This window comes from Pocillopora damicornis, chromosome 7 (assembly GCF_964200805.1).
Source record: "Pocillopora damicornis chromosome 7, jaPocDami1.2, whole genome shotgun sequence".
NCBI lineage: Eukaryota > Metazoa > Cnidaria > Anthozoa > Scleractinia > Pocilloporidae > Pocillopora > Pocillopora damicornis.
The window spans coordinates 21,133,640-21,151,749 of NC_142676.1; the positions used below are offsets into that span (position 1 = coordinate 21,133,640).

General features: G+C 37.5%; 2 protein-coding genes across 3 annotated transcripts; both read right to left on the reverse strand.

Annotated features, from left to right (window-relative positions):
* Positions 1–517: 517 nt before the first annotated feature.
* On the reverse strand, positions 518–6,351 carry LOC113677520 (CUB and zona pellucida-like domain-containing protein 1). Of its 2 annotated transcripts, none has more exons than XM_089211306.1 (6): positions 5,955–6,351; positions 4,774–4,881; positions 3,511–3,873; positions 3,028–3,247; positions 1,614–1,927; positions 518–1,380 (listed from the first exon to the last, which is right to left on the reverse strand). In XM_089211306.1, exons 2-6 carry the CDS (start codon positions 4,838–4,840, stop codon positions 1,202–1,204), a joined length of 1,143 nt encoding a protein of 380 aa, XP_089067432.1. In that variant the 5' UTR covers positions 4,841–4,881; positions 5,955–6,351; the 3' UTR covers positions 518–1,201. The 2 variants fall into 2 exon arrangements, with proteins under 2 accessions (XP_089067432.1, XP_089067431.1); XM_089211305.1 differs by having other exon boundaries at positions 4,774–4,915; positions 5,955–6,295.
* Positions 6,352–7,695: 1,344 nt separating this feature from the next.
* LOC113677539 (ZP domain-containing protein-like) lies at positions 7,696–14,626 on the reverse strand. The gene is made up of 7 exons (XM_089211330.1): positions 14,192–14,626; positions 14,029–14,114; positions 11,616–11,694; positions 10,947–11,330; positions 10,060–10,279; positions 8,954–9,276; positions 7,696–8,564 (listed from the first exon to the last, which is right to left on the reverse strand). Exons 3-7 carry the CDS (start codon positions 11,668–11,670, stop codon positions 8,398–8,400), a joined length of 1,149 nt encoding a protein of 382 aa, XP_089067456.1. The 5' UTR covers positions 11,671–11,694; positions 14,029–14,114; positions 14,192–14,626; the 3' UTR covers positions 7,696–8,397.
* Between the last annotated feature and the right edge of the window lie 3,484 nt (positions 14,627–18,110).

The window sequence follows — 18,110 nt, forward strand, 5'->3', positions numbered from 1 at the left end:
AACAGAAGACTGACAACCAGTCTAGATCATGAAAACACTAGTTCTTCTTGATAAGTCCACTGATTGCGAACAACTTTTTTTCGGAATCCCGAGAATCTGTGTTTTTGTTCGGCAAATATAGTTTAGTTGATATGGTAACGTTCTCAGTTCCCAAGACTGGTATTGTTGTCAATATATTAAAGATGCCAGGAGATGTTATTACTGATCACCACTGGGGTGAAAGGGTTTTGAAAGTCTTTAATTTTGGAACAAGCGTTAAATCCTTGTAAAACGTTTACCCTAATCGGAAAAAAGAAAAGAAAATAGCGTAGCAGAAATAATGAAAATCATATTCCTAGAGAGCTTTTTTGTGGGGGGAAAGCTAGGGCTGTATCTAAAATGTTACCAGAATAAACCGAATGAAAACAAAAACTGCAGGAACAAAACAAAAACCAAACAAATAAGAAAAAAAACCGCGACAACTGAAAAAGCAAGAAAACAAATGAAGAGAAAAATATCAAAAACATCAACAACAAAATAGATAAAAAAACATGTCTTTTGTCTTTTTATTTTATAATTGTAAACCAAAATATTTTGGTGGTAATGTTATTATCTCCTACTGGTAAATTGGGGCAGCGGAAGCTGGTGTAAATTACTTAATATAGGTGTTGAAGCTTTATATTGTAACATTTTGGTCTTGAAACTAACCGGCCTGACTAATAAACCTGACCCTGATCGTGAAGTCTAAAGAAAGGACATAGTTAATTCCTTTGGATGATGTTTAAGACCACTATCTTTCCGATGGTTAAACGAAACTGCATCATCATTTGGTGAACCTTTGAGGAGGCTAACATTAATTCTATGAGGGCCAAATATAAACATCTTATTGTTGTCTTTCCTTTCAGTTTTGTCCCCATTTTCTCTAAATCCTATGTGGGACTTTACGAGATATTTCCAACCCAAAGATTAAGCAGCAACTCCTGACCAGAATGGGTATAATACTATAGCTTTAGCAGAGTGCACATCTTTTGAATATCAACGGCCATAAAGAAAAAGAATACCATCATTTAAAATTGACCGTACATAATTCTCGTTGCAGTGAAAACGACGAAGATTGAACCTAGGTAGTAATTCTCTAATAATTGATTTATGCTTCATATTATGACATAAAAAGTTTGTGGGAAAGGCTCTAAGGCATTTACGTTTTCACACTGTGATCAAGTCACTTGTTCAACTCGGTGATAGAAGAACGCTGGTGACGTCCGCGCGAAATGAAGCACACGGTAAAGGATATAATTGATACTATGATGACACCACTGACTGAGAAAACTATGGCAACGCTTAAACTGAGTTGAAATGAAGAGTTGTCTTCGCTTGTTTCAGGTTTCTTGTCGTTGTGATCTGATTAAAAAAATAAAAAAAGGAATGTCGTGAGGAAAGAATTCATCCATGTTTAATATGAAGTATGCCAGGCAAAGGCATGTGACCCCTTCGACTAAAAAAATTAGCCGAGAATCTAAGGTTTCAATCCCTAAAGGCGATTCATAATTTTTTGGTGTCCCACGCTCTAGAAAAGTGAACTACCATATGAGGGCAAAACAGCATCAAACGTGATGTCATGAAAACTAACTCACCTTTGTCGTCTCTCTCTACCTTCTTGTGATAATAAGGACCAATCGTGACGCGATACACCACAGATTCATCAACTTCAACTGCTCGCCGTTTTCGAGCATTAGGGTTGCAATCAGCCAAAGACGGGCATTCACATGCAGAATCCGCAGCATCTGCAAGGCACACCTTAAGATCGCAATGCACATAGACCAAAGTGTTGGCTTCAGCTCCAAAGTACCGGAAAGAATTCACTTGAAAGGTTTCCTGCGTGCTGTCGACTGCGCAGGTGTAATTCAAAGTGTCACCTGCGTCTTGACTGACAGTATCGTTACCACATCTGAATCCAAGATGAAAAGAATGGCCTTAATGATATTAGGGATGAGAAATACTAACCTGACCAAAATTGAAAAAATGAAATGAAAAAAAAGCTTGACTTGAGCGCCGCCATTTTGAAAACAACTCAGCAACGTGACTTCACGTGATCGCATTCCCAATCAGCCGCTGCACCGGTTTTCGCATTCAAGTAATTATTAGATTGAACAATGCTTTTTCTAGGTAAGGCCTTGTTATTAAAACTGATCCTGAGTGGATAGAAGAAGGCTGTGTAAAACTTTGTTCCGTCGCAGGTTAACGGTCAGGCGGCTATGAAAGATTCAAAATGGCCGCGTCCTTTGTTTAAGTTCAATTTCCATTGGAGACGGTTCTTGAAAGGAATTGCACCGCGTTCGCCCCCTATCGAGTTCGCCCCCTATCGAGTTCACCCCCACCTTATGCCGTGTTCGCCCCCACACTTTTCGAGTTCGACCCCATCAAGTCGAGTTCGCCCCTTGATTGAGTGATATCCAGATGAGTTGATTTGTGACGAAGGCACCAGCGGAATGTGCCAAATGTCACGTCAGCGACGACCATTTTGAATTTCGGCAATTGCGTGGAACCTGCTCGGGAACTGGGTTGACGGAATCAACTTAATACTCTGCGTGGGATCTGGGGTTATCAGAAATAACTGTATACACTGAACTTGTGATAAAGAGAACCACACGGTTTATTTAACGAACACGAAATGTGGTGATCGTAACAACCAGACTTGAGAAGATGCAAACCACGCTTTCATCGTGACAGCATTGCTTAAGTTGTTAGACTTGTACCCGTTTAGCTTTATTTATGAAATTAAGACTGAAGAATTTACTCATCAACTTACGAATCAACTCATCTGGATATCACTCAATTAAGGGGCGAACTCGACTTGATGGGGTCGAACTCGAAAAGTGTGGGGGCGAACACGGTATAAGGTAGGGGCGAACTCGAAGGGGCGAACTCGATAGGGGCGAAAGCGGCGGATACCCTTGAAAGTTCAGGTTACTCTGTGGATTTTCATACTTTTTAGAGGTGTAGATTATATTATGCTTTTGTTTTGGGAAACTTCAAGAAGGTACCAACCCATTTTGAATAAGGACTACATCGTGGCCCGGAACATTTGCGTCGTTCGACTTTGACGCATTACATTGCAAGATGAAGAGGTCCAGGTTTGGTGCAGCGCTTGATGTTTCCACTTGAGCTTGGAAAAACAATGGTTGATTGAGCTTCACTTCGCTGGGAAGAGGAATGGTAAGCTCAGAGTTCTCAAAAACCTCAAGGCTGAATGTAAAAGCTGCAGAATCTGATTAAGAAAGTGACAAGTATTAGTTTTGCGCAGAGTGAGGCTTAAATCATTTGAATCTTCACATTACATTCACACAGAACGTCTGCTTAAAATTTCTGTGCATAATATAGTATATACCTGATAAAATCTCAACATGGAACTTCTGCAAATTTTATTTTTGGCTACATAACGAAGGTGTTATAATTTTGTATCTAATGTACCGCAAAACACGCTTCAGTTTCTTTACAGGTGTATATTTTACTCAAGCTAACACGACATACCTGACGAGTTATCGCCACGATTCACTAAAGGTATGAAGCTGGATGTGACATTGCCATTATTGACGTACTCACACACGGCGTCAATCGCGTGATCAAAGGCCTGGATCGGACTGCTGCCCGGAACAACTGCACGGATCTCGAAAACGTATCTGATAGAAGTGCTCTTATCTTCGGAAATTGAAGCGCAATCAGCCACTTGCAAATTGGTATACGTGACCGTCGTGTCCATGAATGTCGGCTCACATTCTGTTTTGTTATCTATTCGCCAATCGCTTTCGTTGAATGCATCGATGTCAGTTACATTTGTAATGGTTATAGTTACTGTGTGGTTAGCATTGCAGACAATTGAACTCGTTGACATGCCTGAAGACAAAAAGTAAGAAGATACGTAAATAGCTGAGATAAACATACAAAGACAAAGCGTTGGACTGAGGTTTTACATTTCTAAGAAAAGATTGATAATCAGGCTAAATCTAGCTTTTTGCACGTGGACCCATTTTTGTACTCTGTCTGAAATGAATACAGTTCTAGAAAAATAGCGATACGAGGTTTTGATATTGTTTTTTTAGAAGTTTTATTAAGTTTTGATGCATTTTTATTGATCAAAAAACTTATCACCTTTCCCATTCTTATTTATTTATGATTTGTTAATTAAATTTAATCAATATAAATACGGTATGGGGTGAGCAGGTTGCAAGTTACCATTGGTGTGGAATCCCAAAAGAGATGAATGGACAATTTTGGTCCTCTTCTCCAAGAACTCAACACACTTCCAATTTCCTTTCCCAAATTGTCGCGCGTGTACTCAATTGTATTTTGTTAACTAACTTTTTGTCTTTTCACGCCAGAAACTTACACTAATTGTAGTTGAATACTGTAATAAAAGGGGGGGGGGGAGGGAGGAAGGGGGGGAGGGACGTTCTTATGTCACTATGTTCCCCCTTTCTCTAAGTTTTGCTTTAGTCATATTATCCACACTATCGATGTCATCAAGCAACTGATTCTTTTAATAACTTTATTCGAACCGTAAAGTTTGAGAACCTCTATTTCGTCGTGTGCAAGTTTTGTAAACATGTCGACTAAACAATTCTCAGAAAGTGTTTGCCAGTTTTAGGCTTGTCAAAAATCGCGGAATAGACCGAACAAGACCTCGGGTAATGGTCTAGTTGACTCAGAGTCAGGTCTCACTTAATTATTCTTTGATAGTGAATGAAATATTTCATGAGTGATTATATTTGTGGGAAAAACTGAAGTCTGTCTCACCTTTAACTCTGACGTCAACCAGTAAAGCGAACGTCACGAGAGAGAGTAAAATCCACTGCCAAGCCATTTTGACGTAGAGTTCAGCCTTTTCTTGGTGGTTTTACCCAACTTATGAAGTTAAAGTTAAGGAATGTCAATCAAACTGTCACAATTAGAACGAAAGAAATTCTTGAATCCAAAGTTATTTGTCGTAATAATTTAGTTCAAGAGCGAAAGGAAGGATGAAAAAGGAAAATTCTGGATTTCTTCGTTCTTTGTGTGTGCTAAAACATGGCCAGTGTTTTGTGAACTTATAAAATTTGGCCCCGACTGAGAGTCATTTTAACCGAGCAATTTACGAACATTTAAACGTCAACATCTCTATTTTATCCTACAAAATGCACCAAAATGCCCGAAATAGTGATAATAATTAAAGATATGACATGTTTTGTATTCTCTCGACATATCTGTGTAAAGTAAATGCTGGATGCAGCGTTCTTTTAAAGTCTAAGTATTTGTTGTGCATTGTGCAAGTGATGTGAAATACAATCTGTTTTACTTCGACTTGATCTAAACTTTGTACAGAAATACAATATTTACGTTCGGTTCGAATCGGTACACTGTGCAATTACCAGTTTATAAATTGTTTTTCGATTGGATCATTTTCATTCGAGAGCGAAAAAATCAGCCATTGGAACGTAATTAATTGTTATAAAAACGAAAGGACATTTCACTTGTTTGTCATCAAGTTTCAAGAATTTATGACTCCAAATTGAACAAATGGAACGCTAGAAATCGCTACAATTCATTTGCAGTTGTCTTTATTGGTTTTTCTTTTCATGATATTGCGTTAAAAGTATCTTTAAACACAGCATCAATTGATGCTCTCTTGCCGATAGCTTATTTGAATGCAAATTAAACGTCCATGGTATTTCGCATGACGAATGGAGATGATAAATAACATTTTCGTTTATCACAAAGATGCAAGGCTGCTGACTGTAAAACGACTCATAATCCACACCTTCTCGTTGCTCTGGCTATCGAAAACTTGGCAACGAAAGTAAAAGAAACGAGAGGAAAAAATTTGTTAAGAACGTATTGTTTGCACGCAAGGCAGTTCTGCTTGACGAAGACAAATTTTGTTTTCGATATGTTTAAATAATTATTTTATGGACGGTCTAAAACATAAATCAGTCACTCACCGTTTTCCGTGTGAGATTCCAAGGTGTTCAAAGAAATTGAAATTTCGTTGATTACAACAGGGTCGCCTGCAAACTTCCGCTGTGGTTCTTTGCTTGAGCCTGTAACCGCTACGCTTTGGTGCGTTCCGCCTCTTTGATCCCACGTTTTTAAAATATCTTGCCACTATCAAAGCGAATCAAGACTTCTTAGGTCCTCTCTCGAACCTTCGTCTCTAGGCAACAGTTATATGCAAGTACGCAACTTCACAAACAACTACGCCTCACGGACACCGAATTTCGATCAGAACCCCTTTGATGAAGCCCATGAAGCACAGTAGGAATTTATCTCATATAGTTAAGTAGTTGCGACTTTGTCGATTTAACCGAAATATCACACCGAAGCATGCACAGAAGCAATGGAGGGGGGGGGGGGGAAGTCATCAAAACGCTTTAAACTGCAAGAATATTTTAACTTTTAGCTCCTGCATTTTAATATAGCCTCACGCCTATCATTTTTTCGATTTTCCAGGCCACATGAACCTGAGATTTTCAGTTTATACAGTTTAGACAATTCGCATCTTACTATTGATTAATTTTCCTCTTAAATTGTTTTTCAGTTTTTGTCTACATATATTTCCTTACTCAATCTAGTCAATTTAGTCCATTCAGTTACGACCTTTCAAGGGAAATCATTACGCCCTAATTACTCGTGCACTGTTTTGGACTCTATTTTGAAACTCTGTTTTATACGAAATCCACGCTTGAATTTTCTGAGCTGCGTCATCTGTGATGTAGGTACCTCATGCCATGTTCTCCGTTAGACAATGTCTCGGAAAGGTTGAGCGTTTGGCCATCCAAGGGCTTGAGAATGAAGAAATTAGGGTTATTGGGGAAAGAAGGGGGGAGGGAGTGTGAGTTTTGTCCAAACAAATAGCAAACGGAACATTCTAATTGGCTGAGAACACTTGTATGTCAAGTGTCTTGGCTTTCTTTGATTGATTGAAAAATAGAACGTGAAAAACAATATTTTCAAATCATCAGATGTTTTCAATACTTTGTGATGCCATACACTTAGAATTCTTTACCCCATTATTGCGCTGAAAAAGCGAAACGTTGAAGCCATTTGGTCCCGGCATTATTTTGTGCAGACACAATATCAAAACAAAATAATAATCCACAGGATCCCGTAATTGAATAACCTCACTGCCCGAAAAAACTCGAGTTTTCTTTTTTTTTCATAATTTTAAAGATTTCTGATAAAATTTCAATTTCTTTCGCACATTTTGCAGGACAACAATTGTATTGTGAGGTCCCCCCGGCGAAGCCGGCCGAAATAGATCCCTTGCGCATGCCCAATTGTTGACCCCTGCGTTTGGGTAGTATGACTTAACTGATCTGAATTGAAATCGGAAAACAAGCTTGACACTAAATGAGTTGGGAGAGAATATTTGAAGTGGCTATAACAAAGCATTCGATTTAACTTATAAAAATCTAACGAATCAAACTCGCTTGGTTATGAAAATGCGAGCCAGTCAGGGGGTAGAGGGGTGAACTGGGTGTGGGGCTTTGGATCGAAGCCTCCGCATTGAATAAAATTTTAGTATCCAGCTTTACAGCGTTGGGAATCACTGGAGAAAGTAATGGATCCTCGTATGCCACGAGAGTGAAGTGAAAATTCCCTTCATTAAACAGATTAAAAAAAAAAAAGATGCCCACCCTGTTCTTTAGAACAAATATTCACAAAAAGAAAAAACCACAAAGGTTTTGTAATAAATTCATCACGGTGCCTACATTTTATTAGGATGCTACTCAAAATTTCTAAAAATAGTAAAAAAATTAGACTGGTACTGGTGCCTCAATGACAAGGCTTACGCCAGTTCAACGGGAAAGCAACCAGACCCGCATGCGACCTGGGTATACTTACTATGGCTAGCATTCGGTTAGATATCATATAAGTGTTGGCAAAATCACGACGCTGCCGTTGCTGTGCTGCATATAGAGTGTAAAGTTTGTCATACCTATTAAAGTTCCTCCCAATGCCTAAAATTGTGTTTGAAATTAACGTTGTCTATAGGGCTTGTGTGCAAGTTTATAAGGTGTTAAAACAATAAGAGATTAAAACGAAGGGTTGTTAATCTGGATCGCGCACATAAGAGTGACAAGCAGATATAGGAGTACAACGACTTCATTGTTATAGCTAATCAAATCAACCTTGAAACTAAAGTCAAGACATAAATTCGATTAACTTTGCAAATGCTTCTGATTCCTACCATCATCTGAAGAAAAAAGCCGTTTAATCATTTATTCGTTTAAGAAAAGAGAGAAATTTTATGTCTTAATCAACATCCACACCTCAACTTAACCCTATCGAGTTGCTTCATATGTCACACCATTCAAATTGATCTTGGATTAAAAAACGTAATATTCGCGCGTTTGCACAACACAACTTATTTATGTTTGGAGTTTAGGTGACCACGTGCAGATCACCACTTTGCGTGCGCTTGCTGCGATAGCGAACGACAAGGTAGACAGTGGCACAGATGACAGCTACAGCCACAACACCACATACTGCCCCAACAATTGCTACTGTCTGGAAAGGATGGCCGGTCTCTTTTTGGTCTTTAGATGCAACTGAAATGAAGAGTCCAGGTTTAATCATTGAGTTAAACTATCGAGGGTGTAGGTAGATTATAATTTTAAACCGTTCAGTGTTTATCGATAAAAGGCAGAGAAGCTGGGAATATATGAAAAAGAACATTTCCATATGTCTTTCTGGAGGTTCTTATCCAGCCTTTGTTAATTTTCTATAGTCATCATTACGATATATGATATTACATTTCGTTCCGTTTCTATCATATTTGACATGTTCAAGTCATCTTCTAGGTTAAGTTGCCCCGTGCGGCCTCGATTGATAACTTGGTCAGTTATCACGAAAAACCATTCTTGCTTAGCAGCGAATGTGAAAAACACCTAACAGAATTCCTGTCATATGGTTAAAAGTCCTGTGAATTATCATTTACCTTCATCGTTGTTCAGTTCTTCTTGCTTAAAGGTGAATGGACCGTAGACAACATGATAAAGCTGTGACTCATCCACCGAATCATAGATTGAACGACGTCTACGCGAACCTGTGCAACTGACAGGATCACTTGGACATTCACAGGCGGAACCGGTTACATCTGCCAAGCAAACTCTGAAATCACAGTGGATGTAAACATCGTCTTCTGGATCTGCTCCAAAATACCGATAAGTTTTGAGTGAGAATGTTTCAGATGTGTTGTCGTTGACACAAGAGTATACTAATGTGTTGTCGAGGTCTTTGCTGACAGTACTACTGCCACAACTATGAAGAAATGATAAGAAATGGTATAATTAAGCAATGTAAGCATAATTTCTCTTATTCTTTGAGGTAACAAATTTTATCTCAAATGGACAAGATCCAGGTAAATTCATAGCATCGGCTAGACACACAGCATACAAGAATAGCTCCCTACGAAAACTACAATGGTAGGCTCTAATTAAGGCTTTGGAACTATTACCATTTATTAGCAAGAAACTGAAAAAAAAAGTGTGAATGAGTTTCATATTCAGGTTGAGCCTTTTTCATTTAGAAGTAAACAGTGTTACCAGTGTTACTCACTCATGTTTGATCAGTAGTCTGACGATGTCTCACAGAAACTCTGGAAGAACTCTTTTTCATTAAGACTGTGTCAGTCTATCTGGGGTCTACACTGGCAGTCATCTTTCACTTAGATTAAGAACCAAAGGGAGTAATAACGATACCAGACAGTTCAAAACAAACTGGGATAAACGACGCTTTACAAACAGAAGTATTGATTATTGGAATTAACTGAGTTATGATGCGATTACCTCATAAATCACGGTTGAAACTCGAATTTTGAATTAATTCATTGTACATTTGTATGCGTTTAGGCCACCATATTCAAATCCATATCTTTCTAAATGCTTTTCATTTTTAACCTTATCAGATATTTTACATATCCTTTTTTTTTTGATGTGCTGGACCTCACTGAGGAACCATTCGATAAGGTGGGTCCTACTCTGTCTACTAAAATGTCATATTAGTCATGTTTAGTGGACAAATTTTTATCACAGAAATTCTTACCCCTTTTTTATCAGAGAAAATTTACCATCAAGAGAATCTGGATTATCACTTTTAGATGAATAGCATTCCTCAAGGAACAGGTCAAGGTTGGGTGCGCCACTCTGTGTCTCGACTTTAGCTTTGAAGAAAATCTCTACATCCAAAGCTACAGGGTTGGGAACCTGTAGAGTATGTGCGGCGTTCTTATACGCCATGAGAGAAAATGTGAAAGTTCCGTTACCTAAAAATGACAAAAGAGACCACAAAAGCGAGTTAGGAAAAGTAAAACAAAGCAAAAGAAATACAAAAAAAAAAAGTTTTATCAAATACATTTGCATTATTTAAGGTTTTGCTCGTTCTGACAAATGCAAGGCTGGATTATCAAATTGAATGAAGCGTATTTGAAATATCTATTCAATGATAATGGCTCTAAAATTAGAACCAAAGCCGTCCAGTAGCAGTAACAGATTTCTGATACGACGAAGAAAAAACATTTAAAAATCTACATTTTTTTCAAGTGAGTTGATGACAACATCTCTTTTTGGACCAGTATGCTCTCATAGTCCTGTAGTGTTAAGGATGAAAAGTAAAACTTTCTCTACCACAAAATGAAATACGAATCTATTTTGTACTGATGGCTGTCTTTCAAAATCATGCCGGGCTCTTATAAATGTTTCTCCACTACTTTTTTTAAATATCAAATTAAAATAAAATCCACCATATCTTGATAAAGAGATTTGAGATTTTTTTTTCCTTTTTTTTCCATTAGCCACTGAAGGAAGGCTGGTCAATATATTCGGTGGCAAAGGTTTGATAGACACTCTCTAGGAATATCCAGTTTGCAGGTATTCAGGCTAAGATTACTTATGTAAATCATACATGCTGTTATCTTAACCAGAGCTGCATACCCGTGTCGTTAGCCGCTCGGTTCTTGATCGGCACAAAACTCGCGAAAGCTCTGCCTGTGTTATCGTAGTTACACGTGACGTAGTACAGGTGGTCGTAAGTGCGCAACTGCCCTGTAGCTGAATCACCTGCAACCTTTTCAGCGCTGATTTTGAGGATGTATTGAACTTCTCCATCTTTCTGGTTTGACTCGTAAGCACAGTCAGGGAGGTATAGAGCTTCATAGGTAACTGTTTCAGCACCAGCATCAAGTTTTGGTTCACATGCTGAAGTGTTTGTCGATGTTCTCCACTCTGGTGGGTCCCAAAATTCTACATCATCCACGTTTGAGATCACTATACTCACAGTGTGATTGGAGTTACAAGTCACTGAGGCCGACGTCTGACCTGAGAGGGAGTGAAAAACAATTTTTAACTCCATCTCTCTCATTTATGATGGGTAATAATATATTCCATTTACTTGTGGCTGTGAGAAAAGAGACACTTCATAATGATGAAATGTTAACGAATCCAAATTAAACCGGCGAGGAAATCGCAGATTTAAATTCTTTTACTTCTTAATACTTATTCTCAATAACTCGATATAGTCGTCAATTCATGAATCCCAAGGGAAAAATAACAATTATTATAATTTTGGAATCAGGATGAATAAAGACGAGATGAAGGCGTTACCTTTTGTTTGATGCAAAACAAGCATAAATGTCGCCAAAAGAATTGCCCTCTTCATATTGATAATTAGGTTCTCGTGGATCTGTGGCAACAAAGAAATAAATAAATATATGAAAGAATTGTAAAAATTCGATGAAAAACACGAGCAAATACAAAACAATTTTTTTAAAAAGGAGAAGCTGTGAAGCAGAATGAAGAAAAAAATCAAAGTGCTCTGTGAGCAAACTCGTGAATTGACACATGATTTTTTAGATTATGTTTAATGTTATCTGGTTTAGGGAATTTTGTGGTTGATTGTCATATCTAGAGTACGAGCAGTAGTTCAGTGTTCGCTAATGTAGCAAAGAAACAAAGTAACGTTGGGATAAGAAGACATTACAATTGAAATGATCATGCTATTACATTTGACAAGGTGGATGATGTCATGTGTTTTAAACGTCTATCATTTTTGTTTCTGGTTCAAAAGAAAAGGTTGGAAGTAAATGTGGGTGGAAAGTGAAATTTACTATCTTTCGTTGTAAATATTAGAAAATCAAGACAATACTGTCTTAATGAAAACATTAACGATTCCCTCTTTATCAAATGAGACAAACGGGAACGAGTTTTGAGTGATATAACTAAGCCAAGCCTGCCACCGTCATTTTGGATCTCCGCCTGGGTAGATTTAAGTCACGTGCTAGGCAACGTATAATCAATAACAAGATAGAATTTCATTTCAGGCCTATTTATCAATTTTGTGGTGTGTAACTTTCGCATTTTAGTACGTTGTATGTATGTTGAATCTTCAAATTGTCTTGAAACTTAAAAGAAAATTGTTCTTTAAAAATTCACTGAAAATCGGTAGCTAAAATTGTTTGTTTAGGTGTTATTTGATTTTCGTGTTAACTTGTTATTTCGTCAGTCGCCGGCATCGTTTGTTGCTTCATACAGGAAAAACACACGCGACGGAACGTAATGATCAATTTTGTCCTCAATCTCACGCTATAACAGAAAAAGCTTTTGATCATCTGTAAACTCCGAGCGCTTCGCAGTAAGTGATATTTTCAATGAATCTTCGGATTGTTTTCAAGTTCAAGGATTGTAAATTACAATTTTATGAAAAACGAAGGTTGTTCTGTTATTTCAGTGTGAATCCTTGCATGCCTGCCAGTCGCTGGCGCCGCTTGTTGAAACTAAAACAAAAAAAAAAACTCTTTTAAGATTATCATTGGCTTCTTTTTCACCCCACCACTATTCTTAGCAACAAAGGTCGCCATTTCGTCTGTTTATTGCTCGCCAAAAACTATAAAATGCACTCAAAAGCCTAAAATCTAAAAAACGTTTTACAGGAATCGACCAATCGAGCGAGCGAGCGAGCGAGCAAATGCCATTCCCCACATCGTATCTACAACTCGCTCTTGCGCATGCGCGAAATTCACGAGTTTAAAAAGGACGAGATACGAGAAAAAAAGCCGGACAAAGAAGAAACACATCAAGTAGACAAAAATAAACCATAGAAAACAAAGTGCAAGATGAAGATAAACATCAGCAAAAAAAATTTAAAGAAAAAAATTTATGTGGGTCGTAAGAACAGCGCAAAAAAAAAATTTTAACGTCCAAAGCATAGCAAACATGATTTTTATTCATAATATTCTTACTTCTTATGAGGACGATTCTTGTTTTAATAAAAGAATTCCTTTAGAGTGATTTACAGCTATGTTAAGAATGCTGCCAATATCACGTCGTGAATTCTAGAACTGTTTTGTTGTTTGTTCGTTTGAAGTGTGGGACAAATAACACTTTGCCACAGGCAAAATCCATGAATTCTTTTATATGTAAGTCACAAGAATACAATAAGCTCTGACTTTAACAGTAAAATTCAGTTGGTTTAGAACCTGGTCCTTTTTCCCTTTGAGGTGCCGTTTTCGTTGAATAGCACACTAATTTTTGGCTTGAGTATTTTAAAGGTGCTAATGAAAAGCCGTGTTAAGTTGTTTACAATCGAACCTTCAGCAGTGGGAGGCGCTTGCAGAGTATTGACAGTGGAGGGACGGAAAAACAATTTTTAACCAGAACAGGTCAAATGCAAATAATTAAGCGACAAAATGTTTCTCGAGAAGTCAGCAAGACTTGATTAAAAAAGGCAACTGAGAAAATCAAAAAACTTGCTTCACGAGCTGATGTGTGGCCTGAAGAATTGGACCGAAACATTCAGGCTTCAACATGATTGAATAAAAGGAGTGGCTTGCTAGCTGAAGTTCATTTCAGATCAATTCAATAAAAAACAATTAAGTTGCCATTCTTAACTAAAACTGGTAGAGCGGATTGTGTCTGGCTCTGATAAAAGGGAAAATGCACAATCAAGCTTGAAACGAGTTTTGGAATTAAATTTCCAACTAGAGCACAGAAAGAAATTAACAACGGCCTTCTTACTTACCAAAGCTTAGTTTTACTCCACAATCGGTCCGCAATGAAACTTGCCTGTAGATAATGTGATCGCGAGACCAGATGGGTTTATACTTACTGGAAATAGAACAGATAAAGCAATGAAAATTGTGTATAAAACTCCAAGGAAATACATGTTTTTATGGTCGTGTTACCTCTCTGAGACTGGTGCTCAACTGAATGACCTCTCCCTTGCCTATGTCTATTTAAGAAGTTAACAAACGAAACCGCAATGCGGAATACACAAAACAAAAACCAACAAAGGAAAAAAGCTAATGAATGGGTAATTCACAGTTTGAAAGCTCAGCTGAACCATGAATAAACGTCAAATCCATCTAACATATCGCGTGGGCAAAACTGAATTCATTGTGCAGAATATTTCATGCAAGTCTTCTAGAACACTAAAAATTTTCAACATATCTTCTATGCAAGTACGTTGAACTTAGATCCAAAGTTTAATTGCTAAATCTTCTTTCTTCTAAATATTCGCCGACACTTGGAAACAGCAGACGATGATTGCACTTGCAATGCTCTGTCAGTCCCAGAGCAAACCTTTCCACCAGTTAGGATCGTAACCGTAACTGTTGCTACGCGATGGGTATTAACCCTGTTGCTAATTTGGACAGAGATTGCCCGAATGATTGGAAAGCTTCAAGACATTTCTAAAATTTATTTCCATAGAAACTGTCACTAAATTATTTCAAAGGCATTTCCTTTGCGAAAACACGAAAAATGCGTGAAAGGATTCGAGAATTGTGTTACTCCTGACTCGAACCAAACTTCGATAAAATATGTTAAATTTCGCACCAAATTCGTGAACAGTTTTGAACTGCAATTAACCTCCACACAATAAAGAGAACATTTGTCTAGGAGTTCAACCTGACTACAATAAAAGTTGAAACTAGTTTTGAATAACATAGTCAAGTAATTAACTGATACCGACTTAAAGACAGATTATTTTTTTGTTTGACGATTATTTAATGTTAATTAAGCTTTGTCACGAAAGAGGTAATCTCCAACTTGCAAGTGGCAAATACTTATAAACACATTGTTCTACTGTTAAAGAAAGGGAGTAAGTTTTTAAAGAAACTGTGGTGCTGCTTCACCAGGGGTATTACAAGTTATTTCTTACCTTTAGAGCGCAAAACTAAACTTTACGAGCCCTGATTAGTTGAGACGAAGAGCTAATGTTTCCGGCGAGCGTTATCCTTAGTCAGGGCTAACGCTTCAAAGAACGACTCAAGAAACTCTTTACGGTGGCCAATAAATGTTATAAACTCTAAAACCAGATTATCTTGAAATTTCCAATAGATTCCACTGCTCAGAGGACAAGACAACTCAAAATTAAATCCTCTGATTTTTACAAAGGAGAAGGCTGTTGTGGCTACAGTTCCAATATCACATTGCATAATGAAAACTACACATGGCCATATTTTAGCACGGAGAACCGCATAATGCTAAAATATCCATGCTCCAAGCCGTTTGTAGCCTTTGAGAATTACGAAAAGGGCGACAGAAAAGTAATTCAGACATCTAGGTCTCATTATTTAAACCAATTTTAGCTGTTTTTTACCAAAACCGCGTCCTAAACAACCCTAAATTTAAATGAACCTTTTATTTGAACACTCTTTTTTTTCCAACTGTGTCATGGGAACCGACAGCTAACAGCGGAAGGAAATTTAGTCAATTAAATCAATGCTCCTGTAAGCCCATTGATTGCATAAAACTGTGGTTTGGGTTAAACCTCCTGTAAACAACGGGCCCTAAGTGTCCATCTTTGTCACTAATCTCCTGCCTGAAACTGACAAATATTTATATAAAGGCATTTCTACAGATTAGACTGCTCAGGGGACAACATTTCCAACGATATACTGATCATCTGATTTTACAAAAGAGAAAGCTTCCGTGACCTGCAGTTATAGTGCCGCCATGCTTAAAATCAGTTTAAAAATTGGACATGGCTATATCACGGAGAACCTCACAGTGCCTAAACGCTCATGGAACAAGCTCTCGATTAAGTTTTGCGAGGTACTTTGCTTGTGAGGCGTGAAGAAAAACATATTTGACTTTGTGATTTACAATGGGCACCGCATAGATACGAGAAATAATTCTGCTCGAACCACTGACATCGTGCGATAAATCCCTCTTTATTTCGAAATCGGTTTTAACCGTTAGTGCACAAAAGGGAACATATTTAGCGACAAGTTTTTTCCCGTGAAGAGTCCACAAGAGGTAAACGCACAAAATAAAGGCCGGCCTTTACTTCGAATTGAAAGGCTTATTTATTACAACCATGTTAACTTATTTAGCACTCATTAGTTCTTTAACTAATGCTGTCTAGAAAATATGAATACTATAAGCCTGGTTGTTATGAGATATTTCCTTCTTCCTCTCTTTCTTTCTTTACTAAAGTATCTTGCATTTTCAAGTTAAGTAACCTGTCCAAACTGGCTCAAAACTCCTCTCTTCCTAAGAAATTTCAGTTATGTATTAATAATTAGAAAATAGCAGTTTCGTGCCAGCGGAGTAACCTCTCAAACCCCCAGTGCATATTTGGATGCTTGTTTGTGTTTTTCCTTTCATATTTATTCTCCACCGAAAGTCAGATTAAAGACACTTGTCGTTAGTTTGAGGAATGTATGAAAATGGGAAACACAGAACTGAGCGAAGTCAATTTGATAGACCTGCTAGGAAATAAGGCAGCTTTTTGAGTGTCGTTAAAATGTCAACAACAAACAAAATCAAGTATAAGTGCAGTCATTTGTGCTAAATTCTTCGATTCTACATAATTGATGATGCATTAATAGCAAAGAAATATGGAATATTCAAGGTGGTCCTACCTTTTTAATTAATCAAAATAGTGTCGGAAAACCAATACCTTAATTTAGGCCGAGAATGCTCTACGAAATAGCGTAAAGTCATTCTTACAACCAACTTGATAGTGTGAGCATAAGGTCTGAGGTTTAAGGTGCCATTTCAGGGTTATACATCAAAATTGTACTCCTCAAGTAGTTTGTTTAGCAATGAAATATCTCTCTGCCCTTTTGTCAACTTTGGCTTTCAGAGTGTTATGGTTTACTGCTTCACTAAGGCTTCAACTTTCTATGTGTTTTTTTTTAAGTAGATCATTGTCAGGGCTTCCACGAGTTTGATTTATAGTTCTGCTTGCCTCTTCCAGATGCAGTTACCAACACTAAAATAAAAGCGTGATTTCCGAACGGTTGACTAGGCATAACATTGGACAGAACACCAAAAGGAATTCGAACTTGCCCCAGCTTTCCCTGGTTTAACTACAGGTTTAATATTCTAACAAAATAAACAAAGTTATTATGTCTAGAGCATTCCCTCTTCAGGTTGTCCTTCAAGTGTACTAGGCATTTGCCTTTGTTAATTGGGTGATTGATTTGTAATGTAGAGCGAGTTATCTGTTGCAACATCTAAATTACATCACCTTACATATATTATTGTGCCGACACAATAGTGTTCTATACCCACTCAAGGCACAATCATGACCTCGACCATTTAGGTGGAAAGAAAGATTTAGCTGAAATCAAATTTGGAACCTCCTTTAGTGCAAAGAACAAATCTTGTGATCTTAGTGGCCAGGTTCGTTTAGAAGCAACGAGCACTTGATACCCTTGTCGCGATTTAAGTTAAAGTAATTTTGTTGTTTCGTAAAACGCTCCATCAGCTCCTTTGTGATACTCAGCCTCAATAGTGTCAATCGGACCGTTGAATTTATTGTCGCTGTTTATCATGTAGAAAGTATTTCAGAATAAGTTTGCTATTTATTAAAACAAATAAAATGCATTCTACAAATCCCTTCTAACTTTAAGTGAATATTCTCCCAGAACTCATAAACAGAAAATCTGAAAATATTGTACCAGGTACAAAAAAGAATCCACGGATGCAACAGCGTGAGTAAAACAAAGCAAAACAAAGACAAACAAAACAAAACAAATTAAAGAAACAAACGAATTAAAAAAACAAAAATACTTGAGACAGATTGTCTCTTCGATCAATTTCGTCTGACAGGGCGTGTTGTGGCACGTAGTTTCAAATAATTGCCTTGTA

Coding starts and splice junctions, on each gene's coding strand:
- LOC113677520 (XM_089211306.1), bottom strand. CDS start 4,840: ATGGCTTGGCAGTGGATTTTACTCTCTCTCGTGACGTTCGCTTTACTG. Junction 3,874..4,773: donor GGTTGACGTCAGAGTTAAAG/GTGAGACAGACT, acceptor TTTTGTCTTCAG/GCATGTCAACGAGTTCAATT. Junction 1,381..1,613: donor GGTAGAGAGAGACGACAAAG/GTGAGTTAGTTT, acceptor TTTTTTAATCAG/ATCACAACGACAAGAAACCT.
- LOC113677539 (XM_089211330.1), bottom strand. CDS start 11,670: ATGAAGAGGGCAATTCTTTTGGCGACATTTATGCTTGTTTTGCATCAA. Junction 11,331..11,615: donor TGTTTTGCATCAAACAAAAG/GTAACGCCTTCA, acceptor ACTCCCTCTCAG/GTCAGACGTCGGCCTCAGTG. Junction 8,565..8,953: donor AGAACTGAACAACGATGAAG/GTAAATGATAAT, acceptor TCTTCATTTCAG/TTGCATCTAAAGACCAAAAA.